Here is a 23,223-nt window from a genome sequence, read left to right as displayed (position 1 = left end):
AATAATTAACAGACTAATGGGTGAAATAAAATTTTATTAAATACTAATTATAATAAAAATTAACTCTAATACCAAAGGTGTCCACGTGCCGCCCACGAGCTACAAGCAATTACAAGCTTCCCCTCGTAGGTTTCCCCGACTACCGACCTCAGATTGACTCGAGCGAGTCAATCCAAATCCCATAGTCAGGGTACCTCCGGAGGGAAAGAATGCTGCTCGCAAGAGTAAATGGACACTTCTGGGCCTGCCCTTTTTTAACGGACAGAATATAAATACTCATTCCTTCTGAGTATATACGTCGACCATACAAATATGTTTGTGGAACACTATACATGCTGGTGAAACACAGTAGTACCTTCCCTGCATTTAACGCTCACACTCCATTAAAGTGGACGTGAGTACACGCCAGTACGTCTCGGTACTCTACCCGTGTACGCAACCGTATGCGTTCTTTGCCATTGGCAACGAAAACACCGGCCACGATAACTGGAAATCACAATGCACTGTTCAATGGTCATACATGCACAACGTGTTAAATTGTTCCATAACACGCGGTTTTTCACTAGGTCGTGCATATCGATGCACAGGTGACATAACTTAATACGTCTTCTTTTTATGCACCGATACTTTATCGCGATTCCCAGTACACGTGTTCCATTATTTCATGGAACTTGCAAATACGAATGATACCTTTGTGTCTCGCAACACTGGTTCCGGGATTGAAACGTGCTGTCGCGTCTCGTGTTATTGCGCTAACTGCTATAACATGCCTATCAAAGAAAGCACCACCACGTTTTCCCCTCTATTTTAAACATACCGGTGTGGTTTCTGTTCTTTCTACTCTATATTCGAATCTACGGTTGATATTTATTTCACACGTTAACAAGTTGATTATTGTTCTTTTAATTAGCTGACCGTTATTTATAGACCATTGTGAATATATTGTATTTTCTATGTTCTGCAAGTTTCCTTACGAAGATCGTATTTCGTTCTACATTCATAAATGATACCAAACGACTGCATTAAAATGACAGTTCTAGCTAGTGAAATAAATAACAAACTGCCACGTTCTCAATATATACTCAATTAATAAAAAAATAACAACTATTTAAACAATAGAATGATCTCTATTGAAATATCCAAGATTAATATCTCATGTTAAATTGAACACTTAAAGAAAGTACATCATAACCAATGTGATTTCATCTGTATGATGTTCGCCTTTAAGCCGAACATTAAATATTCAACTCATACTCTTTTAATACAAAATAGTTATGAATTATGTTACTAATAATAAACGCGGCGTACAAGAAGACCTTAACCTAACTAAGAAACATAACAGATCATATATTACTCGCGTTTCACTGTACTCGCAAAAAGCACGTATACAACCAGTCGCCCGTGCCGTTTCGGACCAATCGTCTTACGACATGATTGGGGACTGGAGGAATAAAAATATTCACTCACCCGATGACTGAAGAACTTCCTTTAATATTCTCTCTCGACGAATCTTGAAAAATGGTGCAGCTTCGCCCAAGGACATCCTCTGCAGTGTTTGTTTATGCAGCATCTGATAAATCTGAAACAAAGGAACAGAACACGTAATAACCTCTTCTCAAAACTCTAGCTGTTTCAGTTGAACAGTGTAAGTAATAAAATATAAGGATACTTACAATCTCTATTTGTAGAGCTTCGCCCAAAAATCCACTTCAGTGATGCACTGACTCTACTTTCGCGAACGAGTACTTTCAAGTAGAAAAAAAATGAAAATAAAAAACTATCGCGACCGAAAATCTCAACCGGCGAACAAATGATTCTACTTTCGCGACACACAAAGCAAAGAGTGTCCCGAAACTCTGAAAATAATTTGAGATTGTACGCAACAAACACTGACTCTAGTTCCGCGAAGACCATAATACATCTCCGGTGAGATCCTAATCGGCGCCAGTTCGCTCCGCATAAACAGAAAAAACTTCGATGTAAACAAACACTGACTCGACTCGACCGCCTTGCACGCGGCCACCAAATACTGTGGAAAAAAAAGGGGGGAAAGAAATACAATACGGCGCACGTGCACCGGCTTAGCCCTTTTATTTTTATATTTTACCAAGTGTTTTTATCATGAAAATACTATCATTCGACGATAAATATTCAAATATGAATTTAACTACGCAAAGGTACCATAGTTAAAAAATATTCCAAAATAATTCTCCATTGTTTCAATATATTATATTCATTACTGATATATATTTGTTATTAATATATTATATTGAAGACATTCGTCGTTAGAGTTTAAGAATGTTCGTTATTTCTGTCTACATCGCGTACCGAATTTTATAAATATTGAGAAAATCGTTGCAAGGATTAAAGCTTCGTTATTTACTTAAGCTTCGATGAGCATCGTAAACTACGCAGCTTCTATATGTATAATTAAACTTACACCCGAAACCGTATATAAATACAAATACGATGACATCGTAATGATAAACTCGAAAAATTATTAAAATTTAAACAATTTCGCGACCGAGATCCAGTAAACTATGAGTATTTCGAATTGAAACTTCTGGAACATTCCCGTTTAAATTTCCTAATGGTCAAACAAGAAGCCATATTGAATGCTTCAATTGCGTTTGAACGCGAAATATTTCTCGAAAAAATTCTTGTTTGCTTTCAGCACAGTTAATCAGAAAATCGCGATCAAGTTTACGGTCAAAACAGTAAAAGTGTACTAAAATAAAAATATCTAGTGGAATATTAACTATTTTGTTGTAATACATCACCAGAATTCACCAATTTCCCGCCAAATTGCGTCTAATGGGATTGGCATCGTTGGCGTGTTCTTTCTAGCCGGAATTCTGGAACAGAAAATAAACGTTAATACCAAGTAATTATACTAAATTAACAATGACTGAGTCACAACGAAACAATTATCGACTAAAAGAGTATCGCTAAAGATTGCAAATTAAACAAAAACTGCGTAAATACTAATTGGTACCGGGAGAGAACAGAAATCGTGAAACCAGTTCACTTTATCCAGCAATACCGAGTTAATTTACGATTATTTGCATTGAATTGAATAGATACTAAACAAATGTAACGATAGAGTGGTAATGTAGATACTAATAGCATAAATAATTTAAAGTGAAAAGTAATAATACTTACTTCGCCACGAGCGAGATCACTACACGTCTAATCAGTCCAGCTTCTCTGAGACGAATGACCGTTAGGCTGGATGACTGGCTGTCATTGGTTGATTCGGTTATGTATAAGGCCTGTGATTGGTGCGTCGGTTGGTGAAGAACGTGAGGATTGGTCGCTTTCCTGCTTGCTCAACTTTCTATTTGAACGAAATAGAATATTTACCGCCGAATTATATTTCAATATATTTTCTTATATGTACCCAAGATTAATTCAGGAGGGAATGACTATCATGAAAGGGAAACAAAGAGACACACACTATCCCCGAAAATGTGATATTCCACTTCCTAATAGATCGAAAGTATTAATTTTACTCTCGTCTTCTCGAAGTTTTCAATCCTCCAATGGTACTCTAACGCCATTTATGATAAATATATCCTGTCAATTTGACAATGATGCCAAAGTTTATGAAATACAATACAATAGATATTACCAGTTAAATAATAGATCAAAACTATTTTTCATGAAGAAAGTTTGACTAACTAAGCACTAGTTGGGTCGAAGTTCATTGTTTAATTACTTCCTCACCAATTACCAGAAGGTAATTGATTGTGCGTATTAGGATTCTTATATCACCTTATCAGATAAAAAAAATATAAAAACGAATAAAAAGGGAACGTGGGAAACGTAACATTACTAAAATGTTCATTAACGATGAAATTTAGAATAAGTTATCATATTTCATCAGTATTACAATATTCATCTTTTAAACCCAAGCATCGGATATTTTTATTCCCACCAAATCATATTAGATACACGTATTATAAATGGAATAAAAGTCATGCTTTGTCGGTAACGTCGGGTATTGGCACTGAAATGGTAAGATGGTTACGTAGCCCTCCGAACGTAGGACAAAAAAGAGCATTGGATGATAGATCTATTCTATACCTAGTCGGTGATGTTAGGTCTATTCTTATATCTCGTCTGTGGTGGTAATACGAACGAAGTGTATAGAATAGATAGAATATTTCAATAATCTATTCGGGTTAACATGTCATAAATTGTGTTTGGAAGTTAAAAAGGTAACCTACATCACAACTATATATTTAATGTACGTGTTACGAATAGAATAAAATGCACATTTTTAACGAAATTATATTTGCTGTATATTTAATACTATAATTTTGTGATCAACATGAGCTATGGACAGCTTACTCGGTTTCGAAATAATAAATTTAGTACAAAATTAAACAATTCTATTAGTGATCTTTCAAATAGAATACAAAACTTCGAAACTCCAGAAAAACTAAAAGGAACATTTCTTGAGCGATGGGGTGAGTAAATTCTAAATGAGTTATAATATACAAATAATATTGTCGAATAAGTAACTGGTTCCACTTAAATATATTTGTGTTTATAGGGAAATATTGGAAGAATGTTTACATAGACTATAAGGAGGTAGCAGAAAATGTTGTTAAGGATTGTAAAGAACGTCCTATTCGAGCCACCACATATACTGCTAGTATGTCTAGAATATAATTGATTAAAAGTATTAAGTACTTAACCAATAATAAACATAAAAAACTATCATTACTGTTATTAATCAATTACTTCATTAGTTGCAGGATTCTGTATATACTTGAATAAACATAACCCGGATGAGAGTTTCTTCAAAGAAAATTTATTACAAAATACTATGAAATTAATGCAAGTTGGAGATCCTATACGAAATCCAATATCTGAAAATCATGTTAAGTGGTTAGGACAGTGTTACAATGAAGGAATTATACGACGATTAAATTTAGGTATAATTTCGATAATTTGGATGGACAATTATGATGAAGCATGTTCCTTGTACAAAGCACTTTGTCCTTATTTAAAACCACCGTATATAACATTTTACCAAAGAGTAGTGGATATAGGCTGCCTAAACAAATGGTGGATTTTAGAAAGTAAAATGAAAGAATATGATGTAAATGAAACAGAATTTAGTAATACAATATATGTATAAACAAAATACTTAAGTTAAAATAAAAATAGGTTCACTTATAATTATATAAATCTTTTATGTACAAATACATAAAAATGTATACTTTTGTTTTTAAAAAGTGATCAACATAACTACCAAAATAAATTATTTTATTTTTGTTTTGATTAAGGAAATAATTCTCTTCGCTTCTTACATTTATTAAAAGTCAGCACTTTAAACAAGAATAAAATTTATACAGTGTAACTCCCTCCTTGAAATCTTGGTATTTTCACCTTATAATCGTGTAGTCAACCCTAACGTACGGTAATAGTGATAAGCGACTAAAAAAGAAGAAAACAGAAATCACCAGCCAATGAAACGAACGCAGAATCGTATTCACTGGTTTGTGTAATCTCACCAATAGTATAAGGCAGTGTGATTATAAGAATGATAATACTGTATTTTAATTGACAAATGTCAGTCTTCAGAAATACATTTGCGCATGTGCCTCAATTTTTTCAAACATCATTTATAATTTATACGTTACGCTGTATACGTTCGTTCGTACAAAAATATGGGAAAGAAATAATCACACAAATGTTACAATATATCCCTTTTATTATAAATATTAATAGATGCTAAAAATGTAGTATCTAAAAATATAAATCTTTTAATTGTATATAGAATTTCACGCAATTCTCTAAGTTGAATATAATTTCTAGTATAAGTAGTTTAATGATCATACATGAGTATAGTACGGTTTTTATGTTTAAATGTAGTAAAACTTCATATCATGCTTCGAAAAAAGTTGATAAGTGATTAATGTATAATTTGTATGGTTTCTGTGAATGTAGCAATCTTTAGGCAAGTAAGATTTTGGTACAAAAAAAATAGTTTTCCACATTTGTACATAGTTTAATATCAGTCCTTATTTTGGCCGCGCCCATAAAAGATAATAATCACGATTCTAAAAATAAAGGACTCCTATTAATTATAACCAACAATTAATGAGTAACATTAATATTTGTAGTGACTGTACCTCTGCCGTAGATAATTGCAGTGCGACAAGGAATGTAGATCATCATACGGTTTGAATAAGCAGAATACGATTCTGGCTTAGTAAAATGTGGCACGCTAGTATCAACACGTTCTTCCCCGCCAAAATCTTTACTATCGCTACATAAGAGAATTTTGTAAGTTCCTGGATTCTTTACTCCAATGGTGTAATCAGGAAATGACTTTTCCGTGTGAAAATTAAAAACAAATATAAGATCTGCACGATCGAAAACAATTACTTTGTCATCCTCATGCTTCCAGCTTATATAAGCCTGTACAAAAAATATATTTCATCAAAAGTATTCGTAAAAGTACTCTATGTATATAGACATAAATATATCTACTATTGAATACAAGTAAATATTTAGACCCTACCGGGTGAGCATGTAACCATCCATATTTTTCTTCGAGAGTATTTACAGCGCGATCCCAGTTGTTCATAAATTTATATTTTAACAAGTCATCGTCAACTAAATTCCACTGGCGTCTGGCATAATGATAGCTGTCTCCGTTACCGGCTCGAGGAAAATCCAACCATTCGGGATGACCAAATTCATTACCTGACAATGGATACATCTTCAAATGAATCATCAAAATAAGAAAAACTTTAAACTGTGTAATTTCAGTATTAAAACTAACCTATAAAATTTAAATAAGCTTCTCCTCCTAGTGCATGTGTAATTAATGTAATGAGATTGTGAAGAGCAATTCCACGGTTAATGATTGAACTGTTGGAACTTGTTACGCTCATATGGGTGTACATTTCTTTGTCCATGAGCCAAAATGCGATTGTTTTATCACCTACAAGAGCTTGATCATGAGATTCTGAGTAAGCTACAGTTTTTTCCATCCACCTTCGATTACTTAATGTCCAGCAAATTTCTCCTATTTTCCAATCTTCATCTTTTACTTCCTTTAAAAGCTTAATCCACTTATCTGGGATAGCCATAGCTAATCGATAATCAAATCCTAAACCACCTTCAGCAACTGGCCTTCAATATTAATTGACAATAATTACTTATTTCTTTACATTAAAATATTCTGATATCTAAGTATATATTCAATACCTGCAAACTCCAGGCATTCCACTAACATCTTCCGCAATTGTAGTGATTTCTGGATATAAATAGTGTAGCATATGATTTGCAAGCATTAGATACACTATACCCTCAACATCAACATTTAGACCAAAATATTCATCATAGTGACCACTAAAACCTTGTCCAAATCCTCTTGAATGATACAACATTGATGTGACACCATCAAATCTACATAAATACAATACAATGTATTATAAATAAGGAAATAATATTTATATCACGAAACAAGTTTGGGACATAAATTACCTAAATCCATCAAACCCATATTCCTCAATGTACCAACGCAAATTAGAGAGCAAAAATCGAAGTACTTCATACTCTCCATAATTGAAGAGCCTACTATCCCAAAGTGGATGATCTCCGCGATGACCAGAATGGAAGAAACAATTATCAGTACCATCAAATATATTTAATCCGTCCAAAGTATTTTTTGATGCATGAGAGTGTACGACATCCAGTAAAACATACAAGCCATGCTGATGAGCTGTGTCTATTAATTCTTTTAATTCTTCTGGTGTGCCATAGCGAGATGAAGCAGCATAGAAGGAGGTCACCTTATTGAAATTAATTAAATATTATGTAAATACACATCTGATATCTGTGTAAAACACTATATACAGTTTATTAATAGGCATGTCAACACCTTTGCATTCAAAGATTACTAATACAGGGTGACGCACATGAAACCAGCAACAACCGTAAAATACAGTTTTATTTGATAGTCATATACTGTACATTTTAATTACATTCCATACGGTAAATAAACGGTATTTTTAACTTAAAAAGGCTTCAATTTTAACAATTTACACGGTTATCAGCACTGAACTCATATGCATATGGGCAACATGCAAAAATAAACAATTTATTTTGCGTTTGAAACCAGTTTTATGTGTCCCTCTATATTTCTTTCAAATTTAAAACTAAGAGCCAATTATGCAATATTGTGTATTCCAATGTTAAAAATAAGAGCTGGTATTGTAAGATTATATCTTCAAGATTCTAATAATTGTGGTTGAAAGATGGCAATGTATTTGACATTTCTTTTTGTTAATATCAGAATGGTTAATGGTATAATAGTTAAAAATACATTTTTTTCAAATTTATGCTTCTTTCAGCCAATAGCTATTACATTTTCATTATCAGAAACTACTAACATTAGATAAATTTGCAAAAATGTGAAAATTATATATATTGCACATACCTGATAGCCAAAGCTGGCATAGTAGGCATGCTCCATAATAGCCATCAATTGTATAGTATTATAACCTTGTTTCACAATACGTGGAATTATATCTTTGGCAAATTCTAAATATGTGCCGACCTTTAGTTCTTGTGTTGCAATACCAACATGGCATTCATAAATTCTAAGACTATCTGGTTTCTTCGGTTTGGGATGTTTGAACTTATAAACCTGTACAAAAAAATGTCATTTTAAAAGATTAACAATTATCGTGAATAAATACATAGAAATAAATGTAAATGAGTTTGCATACATGTTCAGGTAATGGGCACCATACGCGTTGCTTGTATGTAATGCTTTCAGCCTTATTTTGTGTAACATAAGTAGCCCATGGACTCAATCGTTCCAGTAATTCATTATGATGATTTTTCACAATTACTTTAACTTCTGATTGATGTTTTATAGGACAACTACCATCAGCAAGAGGGGGCAAATGCAATTCCCATTTTCCATAGTCTAATTTTTTATATGAGTTAGCTGTCCTGTTCCAACCATCTGTAAATAAAGAAAGTAAAACACATTAGAATATATATACTAAATATACACACATGTATATCTTTTTTTTAATTTTTAAAATTATCTTATATATATGCAGCAGCTTAAATAGACCTCTTTGCTACTATCGTTTAACGAACAAGTTAATGTTATTTTGTCTATTTGTGATATTTGTACTTACTAAAATCTCCTGCTAAAAATAATTCTTGTGCTCCAGGCGCCCATTCTCTTGCAACAACACTGTTATCTTTGTTCACATGGATTCCATACTTTTCATATCCCCTTGAAAATTTATCTATATTGCCATCACCACCTTCTAGTTTTTCTATATAGTCTTTGAACAACGCATATCTGTTACATAAAATGATTAATTTAGTTATAAATAAAATTTAAAAAACTACTTTGTTACCATGATTTTAAAATTGATAACAATCAACAGTAGACTGTAGTAGAATAAGTAATGAATGAACAATTAGTGCTACAGATAAGTAAGTATAATTTCATAAGAGATAAATTTATTAATATTCTAAATTAATCTAAATACTATACCTTTTACGAAATTCGTTCTCGTATGGTTTTAAATACGGATCTCTGTCCAATAAAGTCTTTAATTCTGGTACTTCGACCTCAGAAGGGTCCATACCAGACCATTTTCCGCCCATGCTTACTTCTTTACTTTCTTCTTCACTCACAAATAAGAACTAATCTCATAAAACTTGAAACACGATAAAACACTAATCCCCGCTAAAATTTGAATGACACTTCAAGGTGACCTCCTTTCCATATCTCATTTAATCATAAAAAAAGACAAGAGTGGCTACCGAAAATGAAGAAAATTCCACTGTTCCACGAAACATAATGAAACAATTTTTTAAGAGTGGAAGTATTGTGACTTAATATTGTCTATCTAATATGGCGATTAGTATGCTTATATAAGTGGCGCTAATTTTAAATTTTTCTGCTGGTTTAAATGGTATATTGTTGTATAATCATTATTAATCTAATAAAAATAATTTCAAAACAAAACTTGTTTGTAGGTAATAATACAAATAATGGGAGCAAGAATATATTTATTTTGTTATCTCATTTATATGTAAATAAATTAGTGCACACGTTTTTTTAAATATTTTTATTCGTGTAATAATGAATGTTTATCTGTCATAATCCAAATTTTGATATACTGTCCCTAGCGTAAAGAGAAGGTTACATTTATTTTACAACGGGAACTATCATATATTTTAATGTTACGGAAATGGAATAAATATTTCTAGGAAGCTATATGTAATAGGGCAGATTAATAAAAAAAAATAAACTCATTGGACATATTATTATTAGTTTTTCTTATTCACAAATCTTAAAACAATTTTTGACATTTGTAAAGTATAAGAGAATAAATAATTGTCTTTAAGCATAATCAATTACTAGACCTTAAGAAGGCTGGAAAGTACAGATAATGAATATTTTCAAACTTTGGTCCATTATTTGTTTAATTAAATAATCGGAATTTACTTAAAAAAGAAATAAAATTCACTATGTTTTTAAATAAAATACATATAAATAAATGATATAATTAATAAGAAGAGTAAATTTACAGTTCTCGATGTTCGTTTTGTCGTACTTAATAATACTAAGAGTAATGAATGAACATTTCATATATGAGAAAAGTATGTGTCACTCGTATCTGGTATAAAAGCATTAAATTTTTTTCAGAAAATATTAATGGTGATAAAGAAAGTAAACAGTTTGAAGATCCATGACCTGTCTAATAGCTTCATAAATGTTAAAGTTTTGAATTATCATTCCATAGAAGACGCAAGCCTCCATTATATGTATTTGCTGTAATAAATTAGCGTCTGCTTATATATTTGAATTTTGCCTTGTTTACTATTATAATAAATTTTCGTTAAAAAGTTATTTGTTAGTGAACTCTTTGTTTCAAATTTTGTTTGGTAACATAATTTGTAGTATTATTTAAAGAAGCACTATCCATGGACGCATCTGAAATATCTTCGCTACTACTACTACGAATGTCACCTTCCATCTGTAAAATTACATAAAATTATATGAAACTGAGATCATCTTATACTATATTTGAAACAAGCATACCATAATGTAACTTACTTGACCCGCATAGAAAGCATTATATGCGATTTTAAGAATTAAATACGTCCAAATCATATGAAGGAATAATAATAAGATTAACAGAGAATTGAAAATATAATATGCTGGGAACATTGGTACTATCTTAGGTGCTTCTATCGAAGTGCTATAATATAGAATACAATTATCAGATACAAGATAATACGATTGATTTTCATGTATATTGTATATATATTTAAACATTACATACCTATAAATTATCCAAAATGGATAAACACCAATACGTGTAATTATCCACAGAACTGTGAAAGTAGCAAATATACAATCACATAATTTTTGGTAATTAGCATATTTAGCCATCTTTGCCGCCTAAAATACATACACGTACATGTTAATGTGTAAGTGTCAAACTTTGTAGATACACTAATGAACTTATAAAATTGTTCAATAAACATAAATTAGTATCTACTAATAGTTATTAACTGAAGTGTATTAATTAAATTTACAAAATTTGAATAATTCTATATATTAAAAGTACATAGTAATTGTACTTACTTCTAGAAAAATATCTGCACAATCGTGCACTAATAATACTAATGAACCAATCCTGGTCAAATTTCCAACCCATGAAAAACACATTAATATAATAGTAGCTATATGATGAATAAACATTTGCCAAAAATCTTTTCTCTTCACATCAAAGAACTGGGAAAAGCTTAAAGACCAATAAAATGCCATAGATATCATATAGTACCACCATATACCATTTGATACTGGATGATATGGATAATTATAGTAACAATGGTTTATGTCCCACAACCATGGTTTATTCCACAAAACTATGAGACCATAAAGGAATGAATATGTATAATACAAACATCTTGAGCTGTGAAATAATGAATTTTAAGTGTATTAAATATTTAAGATAAGTTACCTTAATACACACGTATGTACATTATATGTTCTAAATTGCAATGTCAGATTGTATATTTAATTAAAGATTACAGCAAGTTTCAAAACATTGAAATATTAATTTCCACAATACAAAATTATATTTAAGAGCTTTAAAGAGCAATACTGACCTATTCTCGCAAAATTTTGTAAGTGTTGATGGTTTGTCCTGAGCACGTCTCAATCTTAACCATCGTTCTACTTGTCGTTCAGACCAATCTAATTGTTTAGCCAATGCCAAGATCTTAAAATATATCCACATATTACAAAAAAATCCATAACATTTCATTTCTCTGATACTTTGACTTAGGTTACACAAATCTTTTTTCAACAAACTAATTTACAATTAAACACACAATTTACCATATGAATAGCCTATGATGTATATAATATAATATTGATGTTTTGTTTACATAAAGAAAATGCATAATAAATGTAAAAGTGGATATATGTTGTGTTAATTCTATAAACAAATTCTATAATCTTAATAAGTAAACATATACATAAAATTTAGTCACGGTAACGTGTGAATTATATTTGTACTTGTCAAAATTTATATATACAAATATATTAATATTACTTACTTATATATAAGTACATATACTTATAATATCAGAATATACTTACTTGTTTATGTTTAATTTTTCGACTAACATAAGCTTTTTCTAAAATATCATTTGGTGTTGCTTTCTTTGCACGTGTATTTTTTATACCAAGAGATTTTCCAAATGGTGCGAAGCAATACCTGAAATAATTAATGCAGTATACTGCTTAATATAAATCAATGAATATTACAACTGCAAGAAGTTTAGTGGTGTATGTTAGTAGTAACGTATTGAGTGTACATATTACATTACACATTGTAACTGAGATTTACAATTCAATCAATATTATATATTCAAAGAAATACATTATGAAAAGAAATGCGACAAACAGAATGTTTCTAGTAACATAAAATACGAATTATTAAATGCATACAGTTATAACCTTCACGAAAAGACGATTGTAACAAAAATAAGAAAAAATATATTTGATAAGTAACAGAACGATTATTACCTTTCGAGGGCGTATCTGATTATTAGAAGCACAAATGCCATAGGTAAAGGATAAATTAAGTGTTGATAGTCCGCATATTTGTTTTCTGAATTTGGTTTAATATCGTTCCATGTTATGTTAGGCGGTAACCAAACATCGGTCGACCAAAAAGCCGATGATATATTCGTTAATATATTCATCGTCCGAGTTTCTGCAATTATTATTTTCCGTTATAACATAACTCCATTAATTTTTCAGTAAACGAATCATTAAAATTGAAACGACGAAACGAATACCCACTCGAACCGCCTTTATACTGCAAACTTCAACAATACATACCTTCTTGCTCGCGAACACGCCACCGGTCGAAGACTGCGCCCGTCCTTTGGATGTGCGTTGCTCAACTTTTTTCCTTACCAATTAGTATGTAATTAGTAATTACTAATTATTTTCAGCCATGGAGCGAGACAAAACTTCTTGTGGTTAATTGTTTTCTCTCTAATTCTTGTTCAAATCTGATCATTCGTTGTGCATTTAAGTGTATGACCCGTACCTTACTATACATATATATATATATATATATACGTATATTCCTACACACAATAACGTATACTTTATATAGTTATATGTTCAAGTATGTACAAGTATATACGTGCAAACGCACGTTAGGTGCGTGTAATCATTCCGATAACGAATGTTTTCCAGTGCAATGTAAGTATTATTGATTCAATTTTATCAATACATATAACAATACAGTCTGAAATGCCATTATTGAAAAGAAGTATATAAACGACTGCAATTGTAAAGTGTGTGTATGAATTATTAGTAATTTATTCACACTAGCACTGACTTAAAAGGACATGTATAACGTGTAAAATTTCACATTCAGTTTATTCAATTCTCATTATAAATATCAACATTACGATAAATTTAAGGGATTAGGATATAATTAATAATAATTTGGGCGGTCGATATTCTTAGCATCGTATCAAGTAAACAGTAGACTTACCTTCAACTATAGCAGTCACATTTAATTTCTTTCAACCGTAACAAGGAAACATCGTAATCTTTTAAAATATTTACACGGGAAATCGTAAAACGTTAAGTTGGAACGTATGCAGATGTATGTAGGAACTATACTTCTGCATTTTGTTATATCCCCTCCCTCCTCTCGAGTGTCCTTCAGATCAGTAGATTCACGCTTCATGTACGACGAGCACATACTTATGTTTTTCAACACTTTTTGTTAGAAATTACATCCATTGAACCGTCCCTTGACACAGACGATTAATTTTATAGAATCTAATATTATGAATAATTTACGATTCATTTAATCGTACAACAATTTGTTATCTGTTAGTTATTTCCGTTCTTAATCACCTCTTTCTTTAAATGTAAAGTGTCATGATACGTGCATTGAATTATATATTTTCATGTACATATACTCAAGACGATTCTATCTGTCCTTACTAATTATTTATTATTATTCATGGTATTATTCTTATACTTTACATTCAAATAATTACACGTGTTAAGCGTATCTCTTTAATTCATCTCCTATCTAATAGGAGATTCTCGTGAAGGAATTAAAATATATTTTGCTCAATATGTATCTTGTAAAAATAATGGTATTGATAGAACGATGATAGGATAACTTTCGTACATTATGGTATTAAAAACTATCTTTGCATCCTGTATTGAAGTGATCACGATTGGAACACAAAGAGGAACAATTTCTATCCTATTTGACTATCGGTGCGCGCATTTACGATTCGGGGGATATCGTTTCAGTAGTCGCTTAATTACACGCTGATAGATCCGCGCGTTTCTTCTTTCGTGAAATTTCAGGAATTCTTGCCTCGCCGCGTCGACTTTTACCGTTTTTCGTTTAATACCTGGCGTATGAACTAAAAAGGCACCGTCTAGTATGACCAGCCGATAATTTAAAAGACACATCTCGAACATCTGAACAAAGAAAAGAAAATAAATGTTAGTTATATGCGTTAGTACATTCACGACCTCTGTATAATTTGCACGGCTAAAATACACAAAACGTTTCGTGTCCCATTAATTTAGCTTCAATTAAAACGATAAAAGGTTGAAATATTGCATACTTTTTCTTTGAATTGTTAAGTAGATAGCTTTTCGAGCCTCGATGCTAGCATAAGTACCACTAAAGATCAAATACTCTTAAAAAAAAAAATAATACAGATCAATTAAGCAACATAAAGCGACTTTAACCGTTTAGAAAAACCTCATCGTTACAATATTTTATTTGTAATTAAAAATCACAAGGAAAGAGGATTATCCTGTGGTATATCTTCCACTTCAAGCGTAAAGAATTATGTAAGAAGCATGTAATTTGCACAGAGTGTTTCTAAAACAAGGGACCATACTATAAGCGTGTATTCTGATCATTGTAATGATAAAAAAAGCATCATGTAAATGTAGACATCCATAAATATTTTGCAGGTACATACAGCGCACAAAAAGTTTCTTATGGGAAGAGGTGTTCAAAATGACTTCCTCGAGAGAAAAGTACAGGATTCACGGATTGCCAAACGCGTATGAATTTTTTCGTTATTTCGAATGTATTGTATTTCGACAATCACCAATACCGGCGGAGATACTCTAACCTCTGAACTGACTCGCAATAGATAAACTGTTTTAGATATTTCAAAACAAAGAAAATGATGAGGATTTGAGGTTCGAACATTTGCTTGGAGAAGAAACTTTTGTAACTTATGTAAAGAACATATATGTGGTACTTATGTATAAAAGATACGTAGAGCTATGTTTGTATGACATTCGTTATCATTGCGATAACAGTACCATACATGTAAACTTTAGCCTCTTATTTTCGGAAGTTTGTTGCATGCCGTCGTATATAGTATTCGGAGGCAACAAAAAAATAAAAACCGCGTTTCAAATCGTGCTTATGAAATTCGTGTGTAAATGAACTTTAATTTTTCGGTGAATTTCTAGTACACCTGACTCATCTTGTCCTGTCTGCCTTCCCAGGACAAATCTTCTGCATAAAAAGGATCGTCGCGAGTTCCGATAAAAACGGGCTCCCATCTATGATGCGGATACTCCCTTTTGGTGATAATAAGTGGTCTGACCTTGCCTGGGTCCGGTCTGATCATCCATCTAGTAAGACCAGGGAACCTCTGGCAATGTGAACAGAGGAATCTAGAAAACAGGATTGTTACATGAGCATCGTTTCATGTATTTAATGTTACATCATATACAGTGCAACCTCAATTATCCGAGCACCGTTTGTCACCATACACGGCTTCATCCGACTAGAAACACATTTTGATATTGTTACATAGCGGTCAAATAAATATTTCGTTATGTTATTGCATTGAATTAAAATTAAATTAAAATATATCAATCCATATCGACATACGTTTGGATCAAATTGGCCTGAACAATGCAGAAGGATCAAAAGGTGCAGTAAATCCTTGATGAGTGTTCGAAGGTTCATCGGCACTGAATATTAAATATTTCATAAACTAATGGCCATATGCGGCTGAAACAAATATCACTAACTTCAGAATTCTAAGCGCTATCACTGTGTTAAACCTCATTAAAAGATCAGCATTACACCTGAGGTTCTCTCCTTGTCAGTGCCAAGGAGTCTTCGAACACTCATTGACGATTTACTGTATATTACACCAAGAAAAGTACTGATGCAATAGAATAAAAATCGAGTGAAATAATTAAGTTTTCTGGTAATACTGTATACACACGCATATATAAATTATCGTGTAATAAACAGTTGTTCCTGCATCTGTACCCTTGCGAGCAAACTCGTCTTCCGTTAGGGGAAGAAAGAGTAAGGGCCTCCTATCACTTGGTAAATTTAATTCAAGTATTGAAGTAAATGTTAAAATAAATATTAATTTGGCATCAATTTCAGAAACCTTCGAAAGCAAGTAATAGGAGGCCCTTTCTTCCCTACACCACTTTGTACCCTAGCGGAAGCGGAGTGCGCACGACAGATTATTTGTATACCCGCGTATTGCCCTTGACCATTTTGTATAATCGAGGTTCTACTGTACCATATTCTATGTATACAACTGTGTTAATCGATTTCGTATCGTGTATATTAAACGAAATCGATAAAGATTCATTCAATTCAGTCTCTACATACAAGTGTATGGTATACGAAATTATTGTGTCGCTATGCTCGCCGGCACAAACCTATGAAAATACACGGCCACGCCAGCCTTCGTGGCCAGGAGCAACTGTTTCTTTGTCGAGGGCGGCTGTCTACGGGATTCTATCTCAAAAACTGGCACGACGAAGACAACACCAGTTTTTGGCGGTCTTCCGCGTACCATCTCCATGAAACCTGAAGCGAGTTTCTCGCTGGGCAAAAGTTCAATGTCCGTAACCAACACCCGACTGGTGTTCGCCCGCGTTCTGGCGACATTTCTGACCACGTTAATCGGATACATCATGCCGTTTCGCTTTCTTTCGGTGTCTGCTTCCCCCGTTTGGAGATCGGACGCGGCGCAATCACCCGGGGCTCCACGCGTGGTACGTTCCAATGCGGGCGGCCGACTCGTCGGGAATACCAAATGCACGGAGACCTACAAAAGGGTGGAACAAGATTAAAATCACGATCGATTGATCATCTCTATACAGAGTGGAAGGCACCTAAAACAGGCCACCTGAACATCTTGGCTGTTACTGGGGATCGAAAAACAATTTGTCAGACCAAATTTGCATGGTATCGAGGAGCAAATAATCTGATATAAATAGTTTTCTGATAAGATCAACTTCGTTTTTTATAAATGGAAAGATATGTTTTCATTACGTACCTTTATAAATAGGTCATTATACCCGTCTTAAGACGCTCTACTAGATGATACGTAAAACAACATGTCTTTCCATTTATAAAAACGATGTTGACCTTCATATGACCTCTACGCGTCCACCAATCAAAAAACTATTTACAACAAATTGTGTGCTCCTCGATACCATGCTAGTTTGGTCTAACACACTTTTTTCTATCACCAGTAACAGCCGAGATATTCAGGTGGCCTGTTTTAGGTGTTTCACCCTATATTGTATATCGTTAGATCGATCCTCGTTACAATTAAATCACTAATTACTGCGTCTATCTATATGTCCAGTACACCTATATTACATCTACTCGATATTTATATATATATAATACAAAACATCGTGAAACACGCTATTCTCTCTCTCTCTCTCTCTCTCATCATCGATTTAAGTTCAAGAAGCCGTATCGAATGCAGCGTTGCTACGTCCTCAATGAAGCTGATAAAGTGTGCCTGTAATTATAACAACAAAAATGCAAAAGAAAAAGAACGTGGCGCCGCGTGGTTTGTAGGACGTGTCTGAAAGTCTCGTTGCTTGTACAAAAAAAAAAAAAGAAGACAAAAAGAAAACCGTGTGTGAAACTTCGTATATACATGTTTAATAAAATGCTACATAACGATTCTCGCGTCGGTGACAGCCGATGGTGTTCCCGTAGTGAAGTGCAGTGAGAACTCAACAAAAATGATGAAAAAATAACAAAAGAAAGTGACAAATCATATGAGACCAGGAGCATCGGATTTACGGAGACAGCTGTTCTCAGAGAGACTTTTTCTCGTTTCTTTTCTTTTTTTTTTTTTTTACAGTCATGCTTCTCTAGGCGGAGAGACCCGGTTCTGACAGCGAGTGCATATGGGGGAGACCTTGTACATTTCGGGTTCGCATCGACAGGCCCGATCGAGGAGAGCAACGGCGATGCCAGCGTCGTCGCCGGGCGTAAAAACGGCGAGACTCAACGGTCCCTCCCATCTCCTGACCAACTCCACGATCCCATAGACATGATCCGCGGTGGCGTGGGTGCAGAGGGTCACCTCGGGCAACTTGTCACTCGCCTCGGTTCCGACTAATACAAACGGTAGGACTCTGTAGGGGCTCTTCTCACCGATTTCCGGGCTCCAGGTGACTATCGACGACGGATACGTAATGCTATCTGGCAGACCGTGGTACCATCGGCACGTACTGTTCCCGGGCGGTTCACCAGCCATGTACATGCCTGCGACAAACACAGGTGTCGTAATGGCCGGTTGTGGTATTACCGCATTCTTCGGTCGCGAGCTGATCCTTTGGCTCTTGGCCGTATGGACAACGACGTGGTCGTCGTTGTTGTTGTCGTCGTCGTCGTCGTTACCGATCTCTGGGATCCCGTTTCGATATCCACGATTCACCATGTGACGTACGAGCAGAACGATGGGAACAACGACCGCCAGCCATAGCAGAAGCCTCCGACCGGAGCAACGCATCGTTCGACGTCTGTCCGTACCGCACGCGTTTCTCGTTTGTTCGTGACAACGTGGTCAAGGAAACGATCCTCCATATTCCGCGGGGACACGATGGAGACATTGAACCCCCTGGTTCGCCTCTTCTCTCCACACACCACTCTGCTCTCGCAGAGGCTTCTTCTATTGCGGAAGGGGGCGAGAGACCACCGGCCAATTTACCGGATCGATGCGCGGCGCAAGCGTGCAGGAGGATTTCGTGCACAACTTCGGCCGACGGATTACATATTTCGAAGTTTTCGCCCCTTTCCCGTACGGACGACGACTGTCGTTTCGTTTTTATCGATTCGCGGGAATCTCGAGACGAACGGGGAAAGTAGGTTTACTCCTCGGAGATCGTTCCTTGACAAGGAAACGTTTCTCTTTCTTTTTTTTTTTCTGTTACGAGGGAAAATGCAAAAATCTTGTGTGCATTTTGTGGTACACCTACAGCCTTATTGAAAGTGATAATTCGTAGGTGTCTCGTTTTTTTTTTATTTAGCCAAGGTGCCAAAGTTGGTTGAATGGGCGTACTGTATTGAATCACGAATTATTTAAAAAAGGTAACTGTTTTTACTTGATTTTTTTTCATTACAAGTACCCTAGAAAAATCGAAACTTTCTGCCAAACAAATGTATTTTTTGAATATTGTTACGATTCAATATATCTACCAGAAACGACGTTTCTCATTTAACTCGTTCGATGATAGTCAAGTCAAATAGCTAAAGTATTAGACCAACCCTTATTGAAAGTGATAAATCGTAGGTACCCATTTGTTTATTTAGCCAAGATACAGGGCGTCAAAGCTGGTAAAAATATTAACACTCGAATGGTAAGGTGGGTTTTAAGGTCGTACTTGGTAAGGTGGGGTCAGATTTGATCCTAGCTCTTTTTTGCTATTTTCAGACGGGTAAAGAAAAGGTGTTATCGTGAACTTGTACTTTTATTTATTTATATAATAAGAAATATTGATTGTGTTATATGACATTTAATAACGTAATGAGATGACAGTAATACAGAAATAATAAAAAATAGAGTTAGGACAGGACAAGAGAGACTATAATAATTTTGATATTTATAGACCTATGTAGTATCGTCCATTGTACGAACTTTGATGCTTTGTGTCTTGGCTAAATAAAAAAACGGATACCTACGGTTTTTCACTTTTAATAAAGGTTAGGTGGACTACAAAACGCATACAAGTTTTTCATTTTCCTGTGTAACAGCAAAAAATGAAGAGTTAAATTTGAAGAAAATGCAATTAAAAAAAATCGATTTATTTTCAGTTTCGCAGATGTTACCCTTAAATCGTTGTCGATGTCCTTATTTTAGTGTATTTTTGCAACGTGTCCATTTTATCAGAAATGCATAGGATCTGCAATCTATTTGTGACAAGAAAGATTTGATGAATTTTTTAATACTAAAGTTGAAATTATAAATCACATTCTTCTTTTTATTAGTCTGACAGTTTGTTGAACCCGTTATTCGTATTACGAATACGACATCGCCTATTACGTACTCATAGCGCGGACGCATATCATTATATCCTTAAATTTATGGAATTCATGGATATTTATACAGACAGTTGTTTTAAATTAAACGCTTTAAGTTGATTTATAGATAGATAAAAATCTTCAGAATGAAATATAGTTCGCATTCAAGTTATTTTTTGCAATTATTTAAGTGACTATTTCATTTCGGAAACGAGCCTATCATATTAAGTGAAGCCATTTCGAAAGATACATAAAATAACGACACTTTGCTATCCAATTTTTCCAATTACTCGTTATTAATGTGCTGATACAAGAATTGGTTAATTTCGAAAATTGAAATTTCCAGACACCTGTTAGTCTCCCTGTGAATGACGTACACATGTAAAAAGTTGTGTTTCGCCAAGCTTCGAAAGCGTACCATTGCACTAATCTGTCTTCGATCGAAGGAATTTTCACGGACGTCAAGGAAACCAACGTAACGGTTACTGTCCATCGTACGTAAACTAATCGTGAATTGAATAATGAAACGCATCGGCCCGGGGGCAATATACATAGAATACTATGTTCGAAAGATGGCAGAACTTTATAATCGATGGGACACGACTTTATGTCATTGTTTTGACGTACATACATACCTCTTCCTATTATGCGTGACAGACTGAACAAAATGTTTTATTCAGAAATTACGGTAAACGCTTTAACACTAGAACCACCAGCATTAAATGTATACTAAATTAAATTCTATAATACAATAATATACAGAATACATAAGACAATTCAGTATAATATACCATATAATAAAATCTGTAGTTAATTACAAGTAAACATATATTCCGCCAAAAGCACCATTATAATTTCCGTAATGGTAAAATAGTAATTCTGTATTCCGTTATTTTATCGGGTTTAGTAGTTCTAGTGTTAAGAAATAATAGTCAATTTTGCAAATAAGTTACATTTTTCTCATAGCACAATCCACTCTGCAACAGGCAACAAATTGGGAACGTTGTAAACGATTAATAAGACAATTCAATTTTTTTCTAAGGAAATCAATTCTATATACATATAAATCACGTCCAAAAAGCAGCCTAGAGAAATTGAGTTTACATGAACATCAACAGTCTAGATATTTCTTTAATTCCAAATATAATAGACGTACGAATGATAACCTTGCAGGAACAATGATAACCTTGTAGGAACAATGATAACCTTGGGGTCTCCGTCACACCATAGAAAATAAGTTCAGCATAGAATGTTTAAAAGTTAAGACGCACAAGTGCTTCTGCGCATTTGTTAGATACTTCTTATCGTACATTCTTCCTGCTTCGAGATGTCAACAAACAGAGGAACTACGTACTTCCAGAACATTAACGTTTAAGCCACGAATTTTCGTCAATAAGAAACTGGGATCTGCTAAACCCCGAGTGTCAAATGAATTACTGGAAACGTGTTTATTCTCAGTGTTAATTAACGAATGGCAAATGAAGAATTTCAATTTTAATTCCACTGCTATACTCCCAAATTACAATCTTACATTTTTCTTCTTTACAGTTAGATTAGTATTTCATAATAAATAGATAAATATTCGAGTAATCCGGGCTATTCGAATATATTCGAGTGATTCGAAAAAAAATCGAAGATAATTTTACAAGCGCTCGAATATTCGAGTCGTTTGACTTTCTCAAGTAGCTAGCATTTTTTTTCAAACACTTCGTCGATTTCAAGTAGCTCGGAAAATTCAAACGCTCGACTCGGCTCGATCGACCGATCATTATTTCACTCGAAAATTTCGCACACCCCTACCATCTATCCGTAGGTAAAACGAGCTTTAACCCAGTCTTTTCTCCAAAAAATTGGACGGTAAAATCGCTTCCAAAGATAACGGCTCAATTGAAAACGCGGGGATTATTCATGTCGGCACATGGTCGATAGCAGTAGACACAACCGGTGATGTTATACACACAAACACATAGTTCTGAATCGAAGACAGAGTGCAAGGTTTCAATTTATAATAAAGAGTGCGAACGACGGCGTTCGAAGTCATCGCGATTGATTCCAAGGTTGCGTTCTAATTTTAGTGGCGGGCACCACGATGGTAAGGCGGGTTTGCGCCATCGCACCTTTCGCCGTGTGGCACATGCAACGCGCGCCAAATCTATTAAAATTCAATTCTACAGAGGCCAGGTAGTCGTTTCCAAATTGCACGAAGAGCCAGAACGGCGAACCGGCACCTCGATGCGTTTCGTCTGGCGCGCGAACCCGTGAACAGACGATTTCACAGTTAGTCCAGTATCCGTTCGTTTCGACGTGCAAAACGAGA

The 23,223-nt window shown here is 34.0% G+C and overlaps 4 protein-coding genes across 4 annotated transcripts; 1 reads left to right on the top strand and 3 right to left on the bottom strand.

Moving 5' to 3' along the window:
* Positions 1-4,279: 4,279 nt before the first annotated feature.
* Positions 4,280-5,128, top strand: LOC107188129 (uncharacterized protein C19orf52; the record flags this gene model as incomplete). Its single annotated transcript, XM_015576379.1, has 3 exons — positions 4,280-4,472; positions 4,559-4,660; positions 4,758-5,128. Coding segments are annotated over exons 1-3 (612 nt in total), but the record flags the coding sequence as incomplete, so codon positions are not given.
* Positions 5,129-5,867: 739 nt separating this feature from the next.
* On the bottom strand, positions 5,868-9,847 carry LOC107188099 (1,4-alpha-glucan-branching enzyme). Its single transcript, XM_015576346.1, has 10 exons — positions 9,548-9,847; positions 9,180-9,349; positions 8,757-8,998; positions 8,465-8,674; positions 7,510-7,817; positions 7,231-7,431; positions 6,803-7,155; positions 6,539-6,723; positions 6,147-6,435; positions 5,868-6,074 (listed from the first exon to the last, which is right to left on the bottom strand). Exons 1-10 carry the CDS (start codon positions 9,658-9,660, stop codon positions 6,067-6,069), a joined length of 2,079 nt encoding a protein of 692 aa, XP_015431832.1. The 5' UTR covers positions 9,661-9,847; the 3' UTR covers positions 5,868-6,066.
* A 1,069-nt stretch (positions 9,848-10,916) lies between these two features.
* On the bottom strand, positions 10,917-13,522 carry LOC107188127 (ceramide synthase 6). The gene is made up of 8 exons (XM_015576376.1): positions 13,424-13,522; positions 13,106-13,295; positions 12,677-12,794; positions 12,181-12,293; positions 11,654-11,984; positions 11,349-11,467; positions 11,120-11,264; positions 10,917-11,039 (listed from the first exon to the last, which is right to left on the bottom strand). The coding sequence occupies exons 2-8, from the start codon at positions 13,282-13,284 to the stop codon at positions 10,917-10,919; spliced, it is 1,128 nt and encodes a 375-aa protein (XP_015431862.1). The 5' UTR covers positions 13,285-13,295; positions 13,424-13,522.
* A 1,311-nt stretch (positions 13,523-14,833) lies between these two features.
* LOC107188073 (beta-1,4-glucuronyltransferase 1-like) lies at positions 14,834-19,455 on the bottom strand. The gene is made up of 4 exons (XM_015576317.1): positions 18,802-19,455; positions 17,294-17,685; positions 16,075-16,276; positions 14,834-15,049 (listed from the first exon to the last, which is right to left on the bottom strand). The coding sequence occupies exons 1-4, from the start codon at positions 19,396-19,398 to the stop codon at positions 14,834-14,836; spliced, it is 1,407 nt and encodes a 468-aa protein (XP_015431803.1). The 5' UTR covers positions 19,399-19,455.
* Positions 19,456-23,223: the final 3,768 nt, after the last annotated feature.

This window comes from Dufourea novaeangliae, unplaced genomic scaffold (genome assembly GCF_001272555.1).
Source record: "Dufourea novaeangliae isolate 0120121106 unplaced genomic scaffold, ASM127255v1 scaffold115, whole genome shotgun sequence".
In the NCBI taxonomy this organism is placed as follows: domain Eukaryota; kingdom Metazoa; phylum Arthropoda; class Insecta; order Hymenoptera; family Halictidae; genus Dufourea; species Dufourea novaeangliae.
This window is presented reverse-complemented; position numbering and strand designations above follow the sequence as displayed.